The following is a 13,799-nucleotide window of genomic DNA, read 5'->3' as shown; positions in this document are numbered from 1 at the left end:
CTGGTGCAAATTACTGACCTCTGTCATCATTTTAGGTGGGGGAACTTGCACAATCGGTGGCTGACTAAATACTTTTTTGCCCCACTGTATGTGCGGGCGGGGCCGTGCGCGTGTCATCACACGTCATCTGCCGTAAAGGCGTGAATAAAGGTTTCTTCAGCCAGGACACGCGAGGGCGTGATATCCCATACTTATGTGTTGTACCTCGTTCCTCTCCTTCAGGGAACAGAAGTTATAGACATAACTAATCGTTTTAGATGCTTAATTAGATAAGCCTAGAAGTTTAAAAACCTCATACTGAATATTTACTGCAAATGTGTTTAACGATGTCCTGTACCTTTCTGCGTGTGTCATTTTAAAGGAAGTTATGTGTATGTGAAATAACACAGAGCCTTTGTAATAACAGTGATACAGTTCTACAGTGTGTCAAATAAACCTGCTGTTTATGCTTGTCGTGTCTACGCTGTGAGATAAGTATAAGAAAAACATCCAGGTAGAGCACGAAGGCAATCGACGCTTTAGTACCTCTTTAACGTTGGCAGCTAATGTCCAAGGCATTTTAACTTTATTAAGTCATGATACATCTTACAGTATATGTATACTCTACTTAATCCTAGGAGGACAGCAAACTAATCAATTGCATTATTGATCTTCTTTAGTGTACCTAGCAGCCTGCGGCGAGACGCTCAATATAGACTTCACTTTGCCTTTCAATGAGTTTGTTCCAACCACCTGCCATACCCGCTTCAGCTTAAAGGTGAGTGAATCGGTTTATAGTTTATTCCAAAAATAAATATCCAATAGAGAACTATTTTTTTTATGTAGTTGTAAAGGATTTTCTTGTTTAAAAAACATTTCAAAGCAGTATTTTATAGATACAGATTTATTTGCTCTTTACTCACAAATGTGACTCCAGAACATGTGTGGGTGCATTAATGTTCGCGTACTTTGTCCTCCTCAGGCGGAAGATACAGACATGCGACTTTCCCTGCCAGAGTGCCATCCGAGCCGCTGCCCCTTGCTCACCCTGGCCAAAGACTACCAGAACATGAAGCTGCCCCCAGACATGTTCATGCCGGGGGAGAATCAAGGAGCTCCTCCTCCGAAAGCCGCCAAGTCGAGGTGGAGGAACATCACCCGCGCAGAGTGAGTTAAGGCCAGGAATCATTTCTCTCTAGTTGTGGGGGAACAAAGTGAGTGCGTTAGCAAAGAGTATGATGACTCACCACCGTAACATCTCTTACTTCTGAGGTAAAAAGATAGTAGGTGGTAATTTCAAGTAAGAGTAGCACTAACCTGCACTTTTCATGCTGTGGTCTGATCAGTTGTTGCTGCCATGTTGGTTTGAAGTGACATGAAGTAGACTTTGTTTTAATGGAGCTCGTTTCTACTCAGAAAAGGGACCTTTTGAGAAGCATGAATACATCTTATGCAAGATGAAGCTGCAGTTGTGTGCCATTTAAGTCAAAAGTAATAAATACAGACATTAAAAATTAAAAATAAGCCTTGCACTGTTGCAGTCATATCTTGTTATTTCATGAACAGTAATTGTAAAAGCGTGGATAGCTTACAGATATCACATCTCGCAAACCCTCCGTTTTTTTTTTTTTGTGTTTTTTTTTTGTTTGTTTTTTTTGTTTGTTTTAACCCCCGAGGGTGTTTCTATTCTCGATTTAGGAAATATCACCACTCTTACTTACATATCTCGTGTTCTGAGATATTTTAGGGTGTCTTGCATGCACATGTTTAAGGGCTGCACATCAAATTTTTAGTGATGTTCAAAGCAGAGTAATGCGCGGGCTGTTCCAAAAGCTTCAGTTTGTATTTCTTGAAGTAGGTGATGGGGGATTCTGAGGTCTCCTTTTTTTTCTTTACGCCATTTCTTTTTATTTATTTTTTTTAGTTTATTCACTGCATGAATTAAGATTTGAATCCAGAAATGGCGTGATACATGTTTTCCTTTTTGTTTTGTTTGCTGTGGAACAACCTCAAAGATTTTATACCCACATTTTTAAAAAGGCAGCAAACTGTTCTTGTCATCAACTGTTATCCTTTTCTCTCCCCACGGAGCTTTGTTTTAATACAGTGCCTCAATTCTTACCTGCATCTGGTCACAGCACTTGTTTCCAAAATGATTCTACCTTCTGTGCAGATGTTGTTTTCTTCTGATGACATAAAGAAGTGGGGTGCTGCTGCTGTACTATCTAAATGTTCTTATATGTGTAAGCCTTACCCAAGCATTGTACTGGTCTGAGGTGGAGAGGAGAGAGCGGAGCGGGAAAAGAGAAACTGCGATTAATGGTCAAGCTATTGTTCCGTGTACGGCCACAAGCTGTGGGTAGTGACCGAAAGAAAGAAATTGCTGAAATGAGCTTTCACCAAAGGGTATCTGTGGCTCTCGGTTAGCAGTAAGGTGAAGAACTCGGTCATTCGAGAGGAGCTCAGAGTAGAGCAGCTGCTCCTCCACATCAAAAGGAGGCAGCTGAGGTGCTTCAGGTGTCTGAGTACTATGCCCCCCAGATGAGGTATTTCAGTCGTGGCAAACCTGCCCAGGATACACTGGAGATATTGTCTCTTGGCTGTCATGGGAAAGTCTCTGTCCAGTTAGAGGGGTTGGTGCAGGTGACTGAGGAGACGAAGGTCTGGTTAGACTCCTAGCCTCACAAAGATGTATGTATGGATGTGTAGCAAGGTTTAAAAGCTAACTTACCTATTTATCAAGCTTCAAATTTATCTTGTATTGTGATATTTTGTACAGTAAATGCTTTACTTGTCAAAACTCATCAGGTTATGTGTTTTGCTCACATTAGAGCTGTGTGAGATTAGTATTGACAAACTAGGAATTGAGCCTGGGCTTGTTATGCAAATGTGTAAACCACTCGGTCAGTGGGAGTTTAAAGAGATTGTAAAGATCCTTTGCTATTTAGGCAGCACATGCACATGCCTTGTGCACTGGCTACATGATAACCAACATCCAGATCATTTATTATACATGACCCACAGGCGCAGCACTGTCAGACACCCAATAACCCCCTGGGAGGTTACGATCGAATACTTTCTGAGCCGGCACGCTGTGTGCTACCGAGAAATCAGGCGTGACCTATTTGCTGCGTCTGCTGTGTCCTCGGATGAACGGGTCATGAAGCAAACGATAAAGTGTAAAATCCATCTGAAATGGTGATAAAGCATTATGACTGTGCTCTGAGTGTCCGTGTTTCTCGTCCTTACATCAGATCTGGTTGGGTAGATTGCTGGAGTGTGCCCAACTTTTTGCTTATCATTGACTACACCTGGCACCCCATTTATCCCCAGAAGGCTGATGAGCAACTCAAACAGTCATGTAAGCTAACTGCTCAGTATGAGTTCTTTAAAATCTGTCATCATTGTTTACATTCATGTGTAGATACTGTTGTTTTACCTCGCTCTGATTATTTTCCCAGTTTCTGAGATGGAGGAATCCATGCTATCGGCCTTGCGGCCCCCAGAACACACCTCAGTGGCTCACACATCTGCTTCAGCGCCCCACAGTCGGGCAACCACTGACCCCTCAGAGCTGCCCCCTGACAGACTTCATGTGGAAATGGAAATGTCACCAGATTCTCAAATAATTCTCTATGGGCCTTTGCTCCGAGCTCTGATTTCCATCAAGGTACCGAAATTCTTACTATGACTTACTATGTAGTCACTGAACCAATTTATTAATAGACACTTCATAACATAAGCACCAAGTAAGCATAAGAGGAATGAAATCATGAAAAAGTTGCCCTTTTTTTAAAACAATTTTCTAATCCCCCTCATATTTTGTTCTCACAGGAAAATTATTTTGGCGAGGATGACATGTACACAGACTTCGAGGAAGCCGTGTCGAGCCCTGTGTTGTCCACTTCTACTTCCTCGGGCCTTGGCTGGTCTCCACTGGGAATGGAAGACAGCGAACATAAAGAAACCTCAGACATCCATCCCCTTGACCTGCGGCCCTGGGACATCACCGTGCTCATTAACCTCTACAAAGTTCACGGCCGGCTGCCAGTGGTAAGACTGATGACACAAGTAGTTGAGAACGAGGGGTGGGGAGCAGAGTTAGTGCACAGAATATGGTTATGAAGCATTTGCTCACTGCAGTGGGAAACAGTCAAGTGTAAGACGAACAAAATAAGCCATTTTTAAAGTATAGTAATCAGTTACTAAATATTGTGTTTTAATTGGTAAAAGAAAAATGGAAGAATGTAAATTTGCATCAGGTAGACAGATTGTATACCTTCGATAATATACATTAATTATCTTTGATCAGTAGGTTTCCATCAGTGTGTGTCTGTGCTGATGACTCAGTATGTTTGCTTACTGTATCTGGGCTCTACAGCACTGCAGCAGCGAGGGTCCCGAAGCTCCATCCGGCTTCTTGGAGCGGCTGTGTTTTGAGATGAAAAAGGGCTACAAGGAGACAAAGCTTCAGCTGCTCCTGTCCCCTGTTCACATCTTTGTCAGTGACAACTACCAGGTATTAGACTGACCTACCTGCTGACGCTAGGCTCCTGTGTTTTATGGAGTTTCCTAAATATATAAGTATTAGACTAGATCTGATTGGTCTTAGACACTTCTAGTCCCATCTTTGTGTATTTCCAGCAAACAATTCTTCTATTTCACTCCCTCTACGCCTTTCAGTGACGCATGGCACCTGCATCTTAGTGCTACACTATTTTTGGACTCCCAGACCACATTCCTATTTAGAGGGCTGTCCTGCAGGAGAGCACAGAGTTACACTTTATCATGTTAATGCAGCTATAGTGAGTAAACATAAATGAATAACTGAAGTTAAAACAGCATTAGAGCACATCTGCTCAACTTCTCAGTATTTCAGCTGAACCTTCAGATTGTTTTTATACAAGCTAAGATTAAGTATCGTCACAACAGGCTAATTCGATACATTAAGTAGATCTTAATCACTGGTTGGTGAATACTATGCAACTCATGTCTACCTTTGTGGTTTTTAAAATATTTTAAAATATTTACAGAAAATTTATATCGTTATCGGGACGATAGATGTCTTATATTGGGATATGAGATTTTGGTCATATCGCACAGCCCTAGTGTCCACACACATATATGTTTGTTTGTTTTCTTCTTCTTCGTCTTCTTCTTCGTCTTCTTCTTCGTCTTCTTCTTCGTCTTCTTCTTCGTCTTCTTCTTCTTTTTAAATATAGATATACAGCTTTAGTTTAAGAATCTCTGTCCTCATGAAAATCCAAACACCTTTGTCAAGTTCTGTCAAGGAAACAACAGGTGATGATATAACCCCTAAGAAATGTTGGCCTATTGGCAGCCTGATGGAGCAGTAACACAGTGCACAGTCTGATGTCAGATAAGGAGAGGTGTAAGTCTTTGTTTGTCATGTCCACATGTAAATGCAGAAACTGAGTTTGTGAAAATCTCCACACTGGAAGGTGTTTTTCAAAAGCTGTTTACCCAAATGTGGACAATAAACTGAGACGTCCAGGGTGCTGGTGTAATTTACTTTTCTCATACTAATCACATTTGGCCAAAGTTCTTTAACTTAAGCAAATTCTGCCATTTCTTCACTCTTTCCTTTAAACTGACAGCAGTTGTGTTTTGTAGTATTTTCAGTGCAATTTTGCTATTAACTTGAATTTATTCAGATATTACTTGAAACCACTTAAGTCAAGCAACTATATGGCTTTGCATTTTAATTGAGTCAGCAATAAAAAAACAAACTGACTTTTTTTAAAAATTTAGGCTGAAAGGGCAATTCAGTCCTTCAAAAACCATAAAAGCTGCTGTAGATGTTGCATAATGTGAATCGCGCTTGCTATAGCCGCATATTTACATAAGCAGCTGCATATTGTGCAACTGCACAGAATTTGTAATCTTTAGCTGTGTTAGATCCTATTTGCTGCTGAGTTAATAACTTTCACTAATCCTCAACAGAGAATGTGTTTTCATCTCCCTCCCTTGGCTAGATAATATGCACTCTTTAAATCTGGAATACGGAAAATCTGGAGGCTTATTAAAGAACGTTGTCACAGGTTACACGTTAGGGGGGAAAAAAAGCATCGTGTCATATCAATTTATGATGGTTTTGTAAGTGCAAATCCTTTCTTTTGTGACAGCGTCCCACAGCTGATGGGGTGTTGAGAGACGGCCACCTGAGTCTGTCTGGCCTACAGATGAGGGCCCATGCCATGTTCTCCGCTCAGGGCCTTCCTCTGGGCAGTGACACACTGGAGTATGCATGGCTTATTGATATGCAGGCTGGGGGGCTCACTGGCAGGGTCACTGTTCCACAGGTGTGTGAGTCTGTTTTATTAACTGGAATTAAACACCAGTACAGTAGAAATCAAACCCGCGTTTGCAAATTTTAAAGAAATGTGCACATTTTTACTTAAAAGCTTGTCAGAGTGTGCTGTGCTTTAATGTTTTTCATGCTTCAAACCCCCGTAATCACTGTATCTATTTTATTTTCTTGTTACTGTTTTTCGTGGTGATTATTTAGGTGGCCAGCATGATTGAGTGGGCTAAGACTTTCCTTTTCCACGTGTTCTCCCGGGATTTCCAGCTAGAACAACCCAAGCCCTCTGTCATCTGCCAGCACGGTGTTGATCGTCGCATCTGCGATGCCAAGGTGCAGCCAGACAGCATACAATGAAATACTGCGTGATATTTGAGGCTCATTTCTAAACACATTTTCACTTTCTCTGCTGTCAGGCTCCGGTTTGAACTAGTTAGCAGTCGTGTGTCTGAATTGCTTACTGGAAGCTGCTAAATTAGATCATTATGGCTGATGGCTGCTTTTTGTGAGATTTGAATGCTGGTCCGAGCTGTCCTTTGTGAAATGAAATGTTCAAATGAGACCAGAAAATAAACTGAGACCACTTTGAGCCTTTCTTTAATGATGCATGACTCAGAAAGTGCACTTTTTCTCACAGAAAAACAAAGTCTGAGAAAAAAGTCTAACCCGTATCTATTTATCTGCTTGGAACAGCTGTACATACACAGCACCATGATGTATAAAATGATGGAACATGTCTCACAAAGTGTCTTGTCTGTATACGAATACTAACAAGGATATTTTTGAAAATGCTGCCTAAAAGCCCTCATTAGTGTCTAAGCCACTATGTCTACAGGCTGTACAGCAGTATTTAAAGCATAGTCTAACACTAAACAGCAGCTTGGCTTTTAGTAAAGGTTCAAAAGTTTCTGCTACTAAATGATGGTTGTCTTTCAGTTGAGCTGCCTCCCCGGTCACTGTCGCACATCCGAGGAGCTGAAGTACACCATGACCCGCCTGGCCATGGATGGAGTTGACCTCTTCATTGTCGAGCATGGCTGTGCTGCCAGTATCAAGGTAATGAGCGTAAAAAAACCAAAACTCTGAAGCTATAACTGTTTAACTTCAGAATGTTTCTTTTTCTATACTTTTTGAGGATCTTCTCTGTTTTCTCTCTTCTTCCCCACCTCCAGACGGGCATTATTCGTGTAGCCAACTGTAACCTGCACAACCAGGCAGTGGGCGAGGGCATCAGCGCTGTGGTGCAGGATGTAAACATCCGGCAGTACATTGAACAACAACACGCTGAAGTGACCAGGCTGCAGCCGGCTGGACAGGGTCAAGGTCCGGGTCAGCCGTTGGGTCTCGGTCAGCCACCTTTGCTGCGACGTTCTGTCTGGCTGGAGGCGGGTGCAGTCAACCTGAACCTCATCACGGCAGATATTGCCCTGGCTGCTGACCACCCAGCCAAATGTGAAGTGCAGAGGCAATTTCTGGAACTGCACGATGCTCAAACCAAAAGGTAGAAGAAAACAAATCTAAGCATTTTGTTTTCCAAGCCACTATTTAAAAAAAGAAAAAAGTTTGATTTGTTTTTTTGTTTTTTTTATCTCAGCTTTCCAGCAGTGCGGTCACTAGCACCCATGAGATAAATGGGAGACCAATAATTGCAGGTTTTGGAGAATGTAAAAGCTGACATTTCTTTTCAGAGGGGGACTGACTCACACTTTGAATCACACTCCTCTAGAATGTGTCACCGAGACAGTTGTGAAGCTATTCAACTCATTTACATGTTGTTCATTGTATTTCGTCATTTACAGTATCCTGACTCATTAAACATGATATCAGACTAGAGTTTTGGTCACTTGCTGTGATTCTGAATGGAATAATTAAGAATCTGTTAAGGAACCAGTGCTAGTGAAGTGCTTTGTTTTCAGTCTTATATTCCAGCATGTGTATTATTACTGTAGGTAAATGTTACAGGTACATTTTATTGTCAAGGTCTCAGTATGAATGACTGGATAAAATCAGGCGTACAGCAGGGAAAGAAAACCTTTTTTTTTTTTTTTTCTTTCAGCTAAGAAAGAGAGCCCCAAAACTATTTTTCTTATTTACTCAATTTCTCTTATTTTATTCACTCCTCTTTTCCTCAGACTCTGGTTCCTGTGGCCAGAGGATGCCAGCATTCGGAACAAGCGAAACAGGAACCGCTGTGGCTGCCTCGGTGGCTGCAGGTTCTTTGGAGGTACCAACATGGGGCTGGACTTCTTCAAGCTAGAAGATCTGACGCCCTCCTCCTCATCTGCATTCTCTTCATCCAGCACCGAGTCAGACATGTGTTACGGCCAATCTTTGCTACAGCCTGGGGAGTGTATCATTACAAAGGAAACGCCCAAAGTGGATGGTAAGATTTATTCTTTATTTTCTACTATCAACAAGAGTGACTCTCCTTTTAAGGAAAACAATAAAGAATAATTGCAATCTTTTTAATTCATAAGCAAATGAAATGGAACCTCTCTGACTAAACAAGACCCTGCAGGAAGAATGCGTTTCCTTTTCTGTTCAAGGTTCGATGACTGAGGGTGTTTTAGATAAACAATATGTTGATGTACATACATTTTTAATCCCTCTCATTTAGGAGGGAAGGCGGTTGGACTGAAAACAGACACACACTCTCCTTGTCTGCCTCCTGAGCTGCCTGAGAGACATGGTCAGCAACACCTGAGTCTCCAGGTGCCCCAACGATCCCACAGCTCGGCCTCTTCCTCTGAAGAAAACAGCTCCTCCAGTGCTGCCTTACCCTTACTGGCAGGAGAGAGAGATTCCCCCTCGCCAAGCACAGAGGAACGTGTGTTCCCCATGAATGGCAAAAGCCCTGCTGAGTGAGTAGCACATTCATGCAATTTACTGTGGTCCAAAAATTCTGAACCCCAAATATTGAACTCTTCTAGTTATGTTCATGTATTAGATATAAAGTGTTGAAGTTTTCCCTCTATATATTTCCTGTCATGCCTCCTGAATGCTGCATTTTCCCCGGTTTCTTTGCAGCACCCTAGGGGAAGTCCCAGAAGTATCACCGGTCTCACCCAACAGCTCCCAGGACCGCTCCTCAGTGCGCTCACCCCTCTGCTCTCCTCTCAAGCGTCAGTCCTCTGTGCACTCTGGTCGGCTGGGCAGCACCAAGAGCCTGTCGGCGGCCGTTTTCACAGATAAGCCGCCACCGGTGTTGTCTGGAGGCGTGCAGTTCAGCAGCGAGGTTTCCCGCAGCGATGAGAACGTCTTGGATTCCCCCCATCAGCGTAGAAGCTACGGCTCCTTTCCCTTCACGCCATCAGCGGACTCGAACACCTTCCATCAGTACCGCTCTGCCGACTCCAGCATGTCAGTGGCCGACAGCGAGGCCTACTTCTCCGCTGCTGAGGACTTTGAGCCAATCAGCAGCGCTGACGAGGGACCGGGGACTTACCCAGGACGCAAAAAGAAGAGGAGGCAGCAGATGCAGCAGCCTCAGCAGCCACCGTATCACATGGAGAACTACAGGTCAGATGAGATGATGACATACTTTAGAAAATGGAGCGTGCAATATTCTCCAAATGTCGCTAAGCCCCAGGGAAGCTTGCAAAAGTTCTCAAAGTTAAAGAGTTTGAAAATTTGAGAGCGAGAGCATGGTCAGATCATGTACAAGGTTAAGCATGGGGATTAAGGAGATGGTAGACTGAAGACAGCTCACAGTAACATCAAAGAGTCTCTCATTTCTCCTCTCTAAGAGCAGATGAATTAATGACCTGTCTAAAAAAAGTTCTGACCTTGCTGCATTTCTTTCAAAGTGCTGCCCCTTTTAAATAATAATAATGAGCAGTTGTAAAGAATTTGTTTTAATATATATTGTACATGTTAAGATTCAAACTGTTGAAATACACCAAGAGAATGAGTGGTTTCACTTGAAGTTTGAAGGTAGCTGGAGTTGGAAGCAAATTCAGAGACCTTTTAAAAACAAGTAACTAGAAGACCTTCAATCTTTACAATGATTGTAAAATGGCTCGATTCAGCTATGAGTTAGAATACTTGAACCGTGTTACGCAATTTTTATCTTTAATACCAAACTAGTTGCAAATATCAATGTGTAAAGCAACTTGGCCTGAAGGTAAATACGGTGCAGCTTTATTTTATTACTGCGATTCAATCATGCATGCACGGCTGAACGTCATGGAGGGGATTTGAACAAATGAGATGTTTGATCCACGGCAGCCACTCACTGCAGGTATGTTTCGCAAATTGGATTTCGCTCTCGTTCTGAAACTACCTCCTCATTTCTCTGCTGCCATAAATTGCCCTCGCATTGATTTCAGCACGCTTTTTTTGATTGATACAGCGTCCACGAAAACATAAATAATCGATTCGCTCTCGTGAAAAGTTTCACTCGTGGAAACTATGAAAGCATAAAGCTGAATTCAAGAGCATAAAACTGCACACGGACGTTCTCAACATTTTGGTTCACAACTAAGCTTTCAAAGGATTTTTGCTTTTAGATGAAATGAAAGACCGTTTTGCACCAAAACACTGACATCTTTTTAATCACTTGACAAATTAATTTGAGTCCTTTTTATTCATATTTTGTCCTCCCACAGCCGAAGCTCCATCTACCACAGTGTTGAGGGTCCCCTCACGTACGTTCTCAATGGGGAGCTGATCACTGAACCACGTCCTCTGCCGATGCCTCCTACACTCCCTCCACTGCCGCCTCAGCCCCTGCCCAGCCACACATCTCAGGCCTCCTTTGTCTCAGCCCTGGCAATGGAGGAGGAAAGCTCAGTGGAGGCAGAAAAGATGGCGGAACCGGGCCCGGTAACTCGACAGCCTCACGTCATGGCGTGTTACCAGAACTACCTAGCCCACTACCAGGTAAATTCTTTAGCATTACACCCCTGATGGAAAATTCGTTCATCTATAGCCTGACATTATGATTTGATTATTATCCCTATATTTAACTTTACCTCTGCTAGGTCTCAAATTGGTCTGTCAAACAACCCACCAATAAAAGAACCTCCAAGTCTTCGCTGCATCGCCCCCTTGATCTGGACACGCCTACCAGCGAGGAGAGCTCTGGCTCTTTTGACCAGCTCTCCATCCCAAGCTTTAAGGTCTTTATCTTAATAGTATTAGTCTTCATGTAGTGAGATTACTGACTCAGTCCACATGTATTATTTCCTCTGTAATGCTGTTAATGCTGGCATTGTGCCTCTATGTCCATTATTCACTCAGACCATCAGTTTAAGAATGGGCCTGTTTCTTATACATTACAGGTAATAAAGCACGGCCTCTCAGCCAGCTCGCTGTTAGACAGAGGTGTTCAGCTGATGGGTGAGAACAACAGGTATTTGACCTTAATCATTATCACTTCCAGTTGAAAAATTCTCATAGGAACGTGTGGGCTGTTTTTTTTTGTTTTGTTGTTTTTTTTTTGCTTTAAAATCATAGATTTTTCCAATAACTTTTAATTATGAAGTTACTGTATTGCCGCTCAGCTTCATGGCATTGTTTTCTTTTTATCAGCCAGTAATGTGTCAGCCACCATTACTAATTATACTCTACAACACACAAGTTGCAGTCCTTTGAGGTTGCAGCTTCTTCTATGTTTGCTTTAAGCTTTCTTCATATCTCTACAGTACCCCGTATACACCCCTGGATAAGAGGGCCATGGAGAACACAGATGAGGACACAACCACAGATGACTGGTCTCTGGAGCAGCCCCTAGCTCAGACCAGAACCACTGCCATTGTGGAGGTGAAAGGAGCCATCAACGTGGTGCTCACACCTCTTGTGGCTGAATCCCTGGACAGGTAGTTACGATGCTTATCAGACAGAGTTAGCTGGCCTGGAACATTTCTGTTGTCAGGCTGCCTCATTAGCCACATCTCCTTTAGAAATGGGTTTTTAATACTGGTCTGAAAAACCAGATTATAAAGATAATCTCACGACTGCCAAAAAACTCTTTCTCACACTGCACTTTCTTAGTTTCCGGTTATTTTTAGCCTGAGGCTAAGATTTGACCTTAAGCCAGTTTAATCCCTCTGCACAATGAAACTTGGATCTAAAATTCTGCTGACAGAGCTTCAGAGTCTGGTTCTTTTCTTGATTGTTTAGCAGTTGGAATCTTTAGTTTGCCAGAGGCCAGCAGCACTGGGTTGGAAATGTTCTAAAAGACATTAATCACTTGTTCAGTTTGGAGCCTTTACAGTTTTTTGCAGATAGATAAAACTTGTATCAACTCTTTCTATAAAACTAGAAGTTTTCTAATAGCTCTGTGTACTTGGTTTGTTTCAGGTACATCGAGTCCATGGCCCACTTTGCAAGCATCCGACACCCAGCAGCTATTCTGGATGACCTGCACGGGAAAGTCCTCAATGAAGCCTATCAGATCAGCAAATCTACCGTCACTGAGTCTGTAAGTACAGCAAGTCACAGCGCAGAGCAACAACAGCTTAATATTTAAAATGTTGAGAGATTTAATAAAATCACTGCCTTAGCTTAAAAGTGAGTAGAAGCGGGGTTTATTGCCTGTTGACTCTTGTCCCTCTATTTTGGGTCTGGATCCGCACAGAGCCAAACAGGCAAGCAGGAGCATAAGCTGTCCAAGACGGAGGGCACGACCCCTGGTTCCCTAAACATCTCCCATGGCCAGACAGACCTGTCCGTCAAACCAGATAATGTGAAAATCAAGGGCCTCCAAGCCAACGTGTCCATCCCCAAGGTGAGACCTGTGACCCAGAATAATGAGAGGCCAGTGGCTGTCCTAAAAAATATGCTCTAGCCACAAGGGGTCGGGAGCAAGCACAGAATCATGAGCACTACTGCAGATCCCTTTATACTGAAACAATGAATATGCAGTAGTTTCTGATTTAGTGTGGAGTATTTTAATAACAGCTTAGTGTTATTTAGCTGCTTGTTTATTATTTTCATTTTACTGTGGAGCTATAGATTTGGAAACATGGCCCTTTCCGAAGTTTCAGACGCCATTAGATTATACAAGCATTTTACAATTCCTCTGAATGGAATGTGTATGACTACTTAAACGACTACTATCATACTTTGTCTTGTTATTCTGGACACAAGTATTTCTGAATGTTTGATTTTGAAGAGCAATGTTTTTCCCACACAGCATTTAACTTCAAGTTGGATTTGTGTTTCTTTCTCTTGTTGTCTTTTATGTGCAGGTGAACCTTTGCCTCCTGCAGGCCTCTGTAGAGGAAGGGTCACCATCTTGCTCCAGTAAGAGTGTCACACATGTGTCTCTAGTGGCACTATGCTTTGACAGGATTGCCACCCAGTTCAGGATGAACAGGTAATGCCTCCAGCTCTTGTCATGACATTGTATGTGTTTGTGTGCTTACAGTCTTACAGTGACTAAGCTTTTTGGAGTGTGTATGCCCGGGGCAAATATCCTCGTTTGACACGCTCGGTTTGACACACTCCATCACGTTTGGTTGTTGGATTGCTTTTTTTATATATATATATA

The 13,799-nt window shown here is 42.5% G+C and overlaps 1 protein-coding gene across 5 annotated transcripts in view; it reads left to right on the top strand.

Annotated features, from left to right (window-relative positions):
- The window catches only part of kiaa1109 (KIAA1109 ortholog), an 81,225-nt gene that overhangs the window by 22,280 nt on the left and 45,146 nt on the right, over window positions 1–13,799 (top strand). For all 5 annotated transcript variants that reach the window (XM_013915231.1, XM_013915234.1, XM_013915233.1 and 2 more), the window contains exons 16-35: window positions 660–757; window positions 962–1,146; window positions 3,234–3,340; window positions 3,441–3,649; window positions 3,814–4,032; window positions 4,361–4,498; window positions 6,126–6,302; window positions 6,509–6,637; window positions 7,241–7,360; window positions 7,477–7,805; window positions 8,437–8,687; window positions 8,922–9,165; window positions 9,332–9,823; window positions 10,912–11,185; window positions 11,287–11,424; window positions 11,587–11,657; window positions 11,950–12,123; window positions 12,608–12,728; window positions 12,885–13,034; window positions 13,498–13,625. In XM_013915231.1, the coding sequence (XP_013770685.1) occupies window positions 660–757; window positions 962–1,146; window positions 3,234–3,340; window positions 3,441–3,649; window positions 3,814–4,032; window positions 4,361–4,498; window positions 6,126–6,302; window positions 6,509–6,637; window positions 7,241–7,360; window positions 7,477–7,805; window positions 8,437–8,687; window positions 8,922–9,165; window positions 9,332–9,823; window positions 10,912–11,185; window positions 11,287–11,424; window positions 11,587–11,657; window positions 11,950–12,123; window positions 12,608–12,728; window positions 12,885–13,034; window positions 13,498–13,625 (3,754 nt within the window). The remainder of the gene's footprint in view (window positions 1–659; window positions 758–961; window positions 1,147–3,233; window positions 3,341–3,440; window positions 3,650–3,813; window positions 4,033–4,360; window positions 4,499–6,125; window positions 6,303–6,508; window positions 6,638–7,240; window positions 7,361–7,476; window positions 7,806–8,436; window positions 8,688–8,921; window positions 9,166–9,331; window positions 9,824–10,911; window positions 11,186–11,286; window positions 11,425–11,586; window positions 11,658–11,949; window positions 12,124–12,607; window positions 12,729–12,884; window positions 13,035–13,497; window positions 13,626–13,799) is intronic.

The sequence above is a fragment of the Pundamilia nyererei genome, unplaced genomic scaffold (genome assembly GCF_000239375.1).
Source record: "Pundamilia nyererei isolate P.nyererei 1_Seehausen unplaced genomic scaffold, PunNye1.0 scaffold00274, whole genome shotgun sequence".
Lineage (NCBI taxonomy): Eukaryota > Metazoa > Chordata > Actinopteri > Cichliformes > Cichlidae > Pundamilia > Pundamilia nyererei.
This window is presented reverse-complemented; position numbering and strand designations above follow the sequence as displayed.